This window comes from Sceloporus undulatus, chromosome 6 (assembly GCF_019175285.1).
Source record: "Sceloporus undulatus isolate JIND9_A2432 ecotype Alabama chromosome 6, SceUnd_v1.1, whole genome shotgun sequence".
NCBI classification, from domain to species: Eukaryota; Metazoa; Chordata; class Lepidosauria; order Squamata; family Phrynosomatidae; genus Sceloporus; species Sceloporus undulatus.
The window spans coordinates 24788367-24797914 of NC_056527.1; the positions used below are offsets into that span (position 1 = coordinate 24788367).

Genomic DNA, 9548 nt, shown 5'->3' on the forward strand with positions numbered 1-9548 from the left:
AATTGCATTGCAAAACAGACTTCAATGTGATTATTAACTGCAGGTTTTCTAAACTGACAGCAAAGAGCTTTCTAGTTCCATCCTCCATGAAATAATATCTTTGCTTGCCTGGCCTGAGATGATGTAAACTGATTCTACTTGCCTCTGTAGTCACTAATCTCCTGTATTCAGGTTGCAATAGCAGGCTGATGGGGGATTTGCTGGTTGCATGTAAAAGGCACAGGTAGGCAGCAAAACAATGGACAGGTGGGTAGATATGAGCACATTTTTCTAATTAGTGTGGTGCCTGGCAGTGTGGGGTAACAGGGAAGGGGGTGCAGTTATGAAAGCAAGCCATATGTCAAAAAGGAGATAGGGAAATGATTAACTACCATTGGGCTGCCTGGATTGAGCTCATGGGTAGCAACACACAGCTTTTTAAATTCTGTTGTTAGCTTGAGGTGCTGACTTTCAAATAACTTTAAATCTGTTTTAGAAATTAGGGGTTCTTTACTATTATTGTTGTTAACTGCTGTCAAGTCAACTTTGACTTATGGCAACCTTATGAATGAGAAACCACCAAGTCACCCTGTCATCAACAGCCCTGCTCAGATTTTGCAGACACAAGACTGTGGCTTGTTTGCTTGAGTCTATCCATCTGGAATGCTGACTTCTTTTCCTACAGACTTCTACTTTACAAAGCATTATTGTCTTCTCATTACATGACCAAAGTACAATGGTCTTGTTTTGGCCTCTTGGTAGAGTTCAGGCTTCATTTGCTCTAGGACCCATTTATTTGTCTTTCTAGCAGTCTATGATGTGTACAGTCCTCCAGCATCAAATTTCCAATGAGTTGATTTTATTGCTATCAGTTTTCTTCACTGCCCAGCTTTCACCACCACACATAGAAATTGGAAAGATAATGCCATGGACAATCCTACCTTTAGTATTCAATTATGTATCTTTACACTTGAGGGTTTTGTCGTTTTCCTTGGGAAGATTCTTTAGATAATTGTGAAAAGGATATATTGGTTTTAGTAAAGAATGAGTGGACAGTTACCTCTATTATGGCCTCTAGAATAAATGAGTTTATTTTAGAATACATTGATCCTGACCAGGTGAGCTTCATGCCAGGCAGATACTTAGCAGACCCAGTCCACAGGGTACTCAGTATCATCTACCATTCCAACCAGTGAAAGACTCCTCTCACCTTACTTTCGCTTGATGCTTTGAAAGCATTTGATACATTGGAATGACCCTTTCTTTTTGAGGTCCTTCAAGGAATGGATTTTGGAGATGGCTTCATAGGAGCACTTTGCCTTATCTATGAGAAATCAGAGGTGATGGTGTTGGTCAAAGGCCTCAACACATTTTGCACTTTCCAGGGGCACCAGAGAACAGACATTGTCACCTCTCCTATTTCCATTGACAATAGAGCCCTTGACTAACATGATTCGGCATGATGCTGCTATCACTGGCCTTTGCATCAACAACCAACACCATAAGTTTGCATTTTATGCTGATGATGTGTTGATTTTTTAATCATGCCCAGAATTATCATTTCTGCCTCTAAAAAGGACAATTGAGTCCAATAATTAACTTTAATTATCTGTCAGGTCTAATAATTAAGTTTAATAAATCCATATTTATAGCTCTAAACACTTCATACTGAGAGCAAAAAATCTGGCAGGACCCAGTGGGCTTGCAACTTCATCTCTCAGGTTTTTCCTATTTGGGAATAATCATCACAAAAGACACCCAGCAACTCATACCCTGAAAGTATAACTCAGTAGACACATGGATGCTACATAACTCTAGAAAATGGAAGGCTTTAAATCTTTCCATCCTTGGTAGGATTGCATTAGTCAAGATGTTCATGATACCTCGACTCTTTTCCTGTTTCAAACAATCCCATTGACTCCTCCCCCATCTAGATTCAAGAAATGGCAAAAATTAATTGCTCAATTTATCTTCAATAAAAAGAGACCTAGATTTCCCAAATCCACTAGACACATCACTTCCAAGAACGGTGGTTTGGCAGTCCCAGATATTGCACTGTATTTCCAGGCTTTCCAACTCAGCCAAATTATTCAATTAATTAAGGACAACAGTGCTACCAGATGAGTAAGTCTAGAAGTTTATAATATGAATTTACTTGCCTCTACATTTCAAAACAGAAACTTAGTAGGTTATCTAATCTGTTTTTATCCAGCTCCCTACTCATCTGGTATAAATGGAAACACATACTAACTCAGGACCCTTCTCCCATTAACCTCTTTTTTTTTTGCACCCTCTTTCTCACTTAGATGATCAGTTCCCACTAATAAGGTTATTGAGAAGATGTGGACTCTACCTCACCTTATACCTGTTCTCTGGTGCATTACCATAGCCCACCACCACCATAAAACCTTACCTACAACAAACTAACATTACCTGGCTTCAAGCACACCAAATTGCTTCCTTTGCATCACATCTAGCCTCAGCAGGAGAATCTCCACGTCAGCTCTCCTTTTTTGAAATTTTTTTTTGAATTCCATATCTCATACTAAACAGACAGTTATCTACAAACTTTTCCCGGAACACATCAATATATGCACTCATTTTGGCAAGGAGAATAGAAAACCACGATTCCAACACTGCATGGGCTCATATTTGGTCTTCATTGTCATACAAATCCTGTTCAGCATCTGTGAAAGAGAATACTTTGAAAACCATCCATAGGCGGTATCTCACATCTGTAAAGCTGTCTGAAATGGCTAAAACACTATCTCTGGATTGCTGGAGGGGTTGTAAATCTAGAGGCTCTTTTTTTTCTTAATTGAAAATTCAAGCATTAAACAACAAAAGAAAATAGACAAATTTCGACATTTAGATAGATGACTAATTATAACATCTTACATTTACAAACACATAATTATCTGTATCTTCCTAAATATTCAGCTGTCCAACATTGTCCAGTTTTTCAGAAAGCTAAATAAAAATAAATATACTTCCTACATATATCACTCGTCTTTTTGTGTTTATTACTGTCTTCTACATTGTTTCCTTATATTCTTTATAGTCTTAGATAACTCCAGTCCCTTTATTTCATTGTTGATTTACACTTTCCTATCCTTGTCAGAGTTAGTAAGTAATATTTCCATATATCTTGTTATTTTATGTGTCTTTCCAGCGCTTACCACAAAAAATCCTTAATGCCTCCCATTCCTTTTCTATCTTTTCCTCATCTTTTCTATGAATAATATTAGTTAGCTTGTCCATTTCCATCATATCATAGACTTTTATCAACCACTCATCAATTTATGGAATCTCATTTAGTTTCCAATATTGTTCCAGAAGCAACCTTCCAACTGTTATCATATAAAGAATCTTGCGCCAATGAAGGGCTTCTATTCTCTTTGGGATTTTGTTTGTTATATTTAAAAGATAAATTTCAGGAGTTTGTTCAAATTCAATACCAAGAATTTCAGTTATAGATAGGTGAATCTGGTTCCAATATTTCTTTATCCTAGGACAGTCCCACCAAACATGTAGCCAAGTTCCTTTTGCATTCAAGCATTTCCAGCACTAAGTTTTCATGGAGGTTTAGACATGCAGTAAATTTTTGTGTTTTTTCCCTGTCATTCTGCCAGCTTTCTAGATCTATTCCTGTGCCAAGATCTCTGGCCCATTGGATCATGGATTCTTTTATTACATTCTGTTCCACCTTTCTTTGTAATACAATTTTCTATAATTTAGATGTTAGTTTCTTTTTTTCTTTTCGAAGTATGTTATCCAATTCCGTATTTTCAATTTCAAAATTTTCAGTCTCTGCATCCAATTTAAACCTGCTTGTTAATTGATAGTAAAGGAACCAATGTTTTTGGATCTCCATTGGTGTTATTTCCTCTATTTTTTTAGCTTGTAGTCATTTATGTCATTTTTTATTAATAAGTCTTCATATCTTATCCATTTGGAGATCTGAGTTCTATTAAAGAGCGCCTCATGGGGTGAGATCCATCCAGGGATTTTCCTATAGAAGAGTTGTTTCACATTGAGCCAAGATGTCAACATAGCATCCCGAACGAAATGGTGTCTGAAATCTCTATTAATCTTGTATTTTTTGTACCACAGGTATGAAACGGATATTAAACCTTCCAAAGCGAGTAGTTTATCATCTGTCAAGTTTATCCATTCTTTCACCCAAGTTAAACTGTTAGCTATAAAATATATCTGGAAGTCAGGTAGATCACATCCGCCATTTAGATTTGTGTCAATTAAAGTTTTCCATTTTACTCACGGTTTTTTTCCTGCCCAAACAAATTTTCTTATTTCTTTGTTCCATTTTCAAATTTGAGATGATAGGAATATTAGTAAGTAGATAATTGAATTTGGGAAATATAGACATTTTTACAGCAGCAATTCTTCCGGAGAAAGACAAATTTAGTTTAGACCATTTCAGAATATCTTGTTTGATTTTCTTCCATATGAGTTTATAATTGTTTTCAAAAAGTTCAGTGTTTCTGTTAGTGATCCAAATGCCTAAATACTTGGTCTTTTTCACCACTTTGTAACCTGTGTGTTCTTGCATTTCCTTTTCTTCAATGGAAGATAGATTTTTTTGTTATGATCACTGATTTTTGTGTGTTTATTTTGAATCCAGAAGTTATGCCGAAGTTGTTAATTATATCTATTACTATATATATACATGTAGCTGGATTATCCAAAAAGATCACAAGATCATCAGCTTAAGCTTTCAACTTGAATTCATGTCTCTTAATCTTTACTCCGGTAATTTCGCTGTCTTCTCTGTTTCTATTATTGAGGTCTTCCATCACCGTTATAAATAGCAATGGGGACAGCAGGCAACCCTGTCTTGTCCCTTTCTGTATGTTAAACTGTCAGGTTCTCTCTCCGTTAATCAGTAGCCTAGCGGTTTGGTTGGTGTACATGCTTCGTATCCAACTGAGATATCTATCACCAATCCCCAACTTGTTCAAAGTACGCGTCAAATACTCCCAGTTTAAACTATCAAACTATCAGAGGCTCTTATATGTATATGTGGATTGAATGTATTATTATTTATTATTATTAACCTTTATTTATGAAGCACTGTAAATTTACACAGCGCTGTACATGCAATCTTTTTAGTTAGACGTATAGCTCTTGTAGTTTGTTGTTGTTGTTGTCATTGTTCTACAAACTTATGTGTTTTATTGTAAAAACTGAAAAAATTAATTAGAAAAAAAAAGAATGAGCGAATAATATATTAGATTAAAAGTATGTGTAGGCAGAACTAGATGTACCAGTAATCTCTCTCAGCAAAAGCCAGGTTTCTTCACACACCACACTTTTTCATCAGCCTCCTTCAATGGCTAAAGCTTTCCTACCCTGCTCAGAATTTGTGTCAAGCCAGGGAGATTCAAGTTTTGACCTCCAAATGGTCAGGAATAAGAAGCTGACTCTGTTGTAGAAAAATAAGCAAAAATCTAGTGGTACCTTAAACACGGTCATTTGAGCTGTAGTTCTGTAGGACAGTGATCGAACATTTAGCAAAAATAGCTAAGAAGAAGCTCTCTTAATCCCATACTAATATCTGACTGCAATATTTTATAAATACACATCAAATCTTTGGGTTCTGGACACTGTCCCCCTGCCATAGTCTCTGAGAACATGTCCTCCTCAAGGGATAATGATCAATCAAATGTGATGAATTTGTCATCTGCATCCCAGGGTAATCTAATTATTATCATTTTATTATTATCATTTATTTATATAGTGCCATCAATGTACCCAGGAAAACCTGAGAATTATATTCTGTAGCATTAAGGGTTGCTGCCAATCCATGCCAGCAGTTCTGGCCTAGGTGAACTATTAGTATTCTTGATCGTTGCTGTCCTGACCAATTTTTCTAGAAACCTTTTGATAGGAGTGCTCTTACAAATCTCTTAAAAATTAAATGCTCTCTTTTCTTAAACAGGTTACAATGAAAGCTAAACAGATTAAAGACTCAGTTACATCAGCTCCAGGTAAGTGTCCAGTGACTGCCCTTGTTTTCTGACAGCTAAATGGCAACCAGTTTTTGTGATATGGAAAAGGATCTTGTAGTCTTTGAAACTAACTGGAAGAAATAAGCTGGTAGCATGAGCTTTTGTAGACTTAAGCCTACTTCCTCAGATGCATGTGTGATTCTGATTTAAGCTCATGCTTAAAAACACAGTGTTTTTGTGGAACAAATCATAGTGTAGTATTCTTTGTAAAAATCCTTACAATTAGCAAAAAATAGTTGAACCATAATACAAAATAGCCCAACTATACTATGGTTTACGTTACCAGCTCCCTGTACTGGGTGAGCGCAGAAGGTATTTGCTGGAAGCAAGCTCCATACCCAGCATCTGTTGTCACTGCTGCAGCTGACCAACCACCCTTAGGATACAAGGGTATGACGGTGCATCCTGTCTTTCCCCCGTCATGACTTTGGAGCTGACTTTTTTTTGTTGGTGATCAACTTTGGGTTGAGTTTGCAACAAGTATTGAAACCTCTCAATAGCAGTAATTTGTGTATTTTTTTAAGGAATGGTGGGTTGTGTGAATCAAAGAAATAATGAAGAAGAAGCAGTGCTTCCTCCATATCACTGGGAAATTCCAATGAAAAGAACTGTTTCCAGAATTAGTGGGTGCTGCTGAACTAATGTGTAGTTAGATATCTTTAGTGCTTGGTGATCACTCCTTCCCGAGAATGCAGAATGCATGGTGAAAGCTCAGTACAGATGTCACAAATACTATTAACTGTTCTGGCTGCATTTTCTAGCAGCTAATACAGGTTGAGTATCCCTTAGCCAAAGTGCTTGGGAGAACCAGAGGTGTTTTGGATTTCAGATTTTGGAATATTGGCATATACATAACAAGATATCTTGGAGATGGAACCCAAATCTAAACATGAAATTTATTTATGCTTTGTATACACCTCATAATCAATTCCAGATTGCTAATCTCTTATTTTTCAAGGGATGATTCAAATATTTCATATCTGAAGTTGGTAACAGCTGAATAATAATACTGGAGCATCAGCCTGGGATGTCTACCAATTATAATTTGGCAACATGCTTCTTGTCTTGTACTCTGCCCCTTCCATGTAACAGATTACAAATGAAACTGAAACTGATGCTCTTTTGTTAGGTATTGTTAGGCTCTCAGAGCTTAAACTGTTGGCGCAAACCCCAAGATGCAACAAGGCCAATGTTAACATATCAGATCATATAATCACTCAGCGGGATAATGAGGAGGAAGAGGACAGTGAAGACGATGCAGCAACAAAATATAGTTGTGACTCACAACCAATGGATGTAGGAATAGCTAACCATCAAGACACAGCGTTGACTGAAGCCAGATACCGCAAGCGGAAAACAGTTTCAAAGGCCTCAGAAACCACACTCCCTGTTGCGAAAGAGACAACAGACGATAAGTGTCGAGGGAAGCGGCAGAAGGACTTCGATAGTGCAGAACAAGAAGAGCACAGTGAGGATGAGGCCAGAAAAAAAGAGAGACACCGTACTTCAGAAGACTTGTGGACTCAGAATCAGCAGAAGCTTCTGGAAGTAGCCTTACAGCAGTATCCAAAGGGAACGGCAGAACGTTGGGATAAGATTGCAAAATACGTTCCAGGGAAAAGTAAGGTATGTCATAGTTTTCTGTATAAAGTAAAATAGTGTTTAGATGCAAGGCATGAAGTTAATTCTGTTGTTGATCTTTAAGCTAATCAGCTTTAGAAAGTAAATATTGCTTCTTCCTTCATATTTAATGCAAGGACAAAAAGTAACAGGAAAATATATTTGTAATAGGACTTGCTGCTTGCATGTGCGACTAAATGATACCCTCACTGGTAGAATTCAGAGACGTAGCTGTGTTAGTCTGGATCAGTACGCAAAGGGATCTTGTAGTATCTTTGAGACCAGCTTCTTTTAGCTCATCTCAGAGGCCCAAAAGATCCCTTTGTGTAAACGATAGCCTGCATTTCTTACACATTCACTCATTTCAACTATTTGCAACACTGAAAATGTACAGATGACATGAAGGTATCAATCCAAGAATCCCTGGCAGTGGCCTGTCAAGTGATTTACCCATATCTAGGCTCTAAAATGGGTCAGTGTTGCAAGAAGAGCTGGAGATGAAGGGCTTTCAGCAGCAGGGTGCGGCCTCCTTGATTGTGCCAAAAATTGAATCTGAGGAGGAGGAAGTTTAGTTTGGTTTTTAGCAAATGTCACTAAGAACCAGGCACAAAATATGACTAATCTTCCTTGCATTTCCTTCCTCCTTTCAAAGCTAAGGCTTGGATTTGTTCCGTGTAGTGTTTTCTCCTAAATGGTGTATTGACGGCTGCATATAGGGTCAAAAATTAGTTCCTGGCATTGTTCTTTTAGTCAGGAATGTACTGGGTCAGAAACTGTTGCTTTATTTAGACTGGCAGTGGGCAAAGTGTGGCCCCCTCCAGGTGCTGACATGCAGCTCACAGCATTCTTCTTAATTGGCTATGCATCTAGGGTGGATCTAAGTTGCAGTTCATTACATCTGGAGGGCTGTGCATATGCCCACCCTGCTTTTAGACAGAAAAGAGAGGAGAGGGTGCTGTTTTGGTCCATTTCAAATATTTAAAAATCCACACATATGGTACATTTATTGCGACCAATCAAAATATTGAGCAAGGAGATGGGAGTTGCAATCTCTGAAATAACTACTGCATTTTGGTAAGTTGCAGAACCTTGCTCCATTAACTTGTATATGTACAAGTACATAGTGAAAAGCAGTAAGGTGACCTGACCCTTTAGGGAAGAGCTCTCGTAAATTTCTATGAACTGTTGAAGGAAAGTCTTTCCCTTTGATCTGCAAGTTTCTGATAAAAGTATCAACATTCTCATTTCTTACCTTATCTTTCCCCATCATTGCCCTGCTCCCTATCTCTTTCTGCAGGAAGAATGTATGGCCAGATACAAATTGCTGGTTGAACTTGTACAGAAGAAAAAAATGGCAAAAAGCTGAATTCCTGAAGAATTTTACTAACAGAATGGGATATTTTAAAGATATGCCGTTACTTGTATTTTTGTACCTCAGTATTTCAGTATGTCATGTGCCTTAATAAATAAATAACATTTATGCCTTTACATTTTGTTGTGGTAGTGACATTCATCCTGTTTCATGGGTTGTATGCAGAAGCCACCATTGAAATGGATAGTTTTGCCTATTTTGAAGTAGGTGTTCACAACTGCAGATATTTAAACATATGTTGAATTAAACTATACTGAGATTGTACAGTAACTACATTTAGAATTTAGGGGGGGAAAGAATGTGGTTAGTACTAAACACATACAGGGTGGGCTTGAAAGGTGTTTTAGTATGACAGCTAAGGCTCTGATAAAAACTTTTCGATATAAATGAAGTGTTTAATTTTAAAAATATGGAAAACCAGGCAAGCTTATTCACCAGTTGGAACAAGACATTGACTCAGATACCTTGTTTTAAACCACAGAAACAATTCAGATTGTTGATTCAGAGACGAGGTTGAATTTCAACTTCTCTCTGAAGATGGGATCAGG

The 9548-nt window shown here is 37.3% G+C and overlaps 1 protein-coding gene across 1 annotated transcript in view; it reads left to right on the plus strand.

Moving 5' to 3' along the window:
• Positions 1-9116, plus strand: part of DNAJC1 (DnaJ heat shock protein family (Hsp40) member C1) — a 99734-nt gene extending 90618 nt beyond the window's left edge. Inside the window, exons 10-12 of the mRNA XM_042475079.1 lie at positions 5939-5987; positions 7138-7634; positions 8926-9116. Coding sequence (XP_042331013.1) covers positions 5939-5987; positions 7138-7634; positions 8926-8994 — 615 coding nt within the window. The 3' untranslated portion in view covers positions 8995-9116. The remainder of the gene's footprint in view (positions 1-5938; positions 5988-7137; positions 7635-8925) is intronic.
• The last annotated feature ends 432 nt before the right edge of the window (positions 9117-9548 follow it).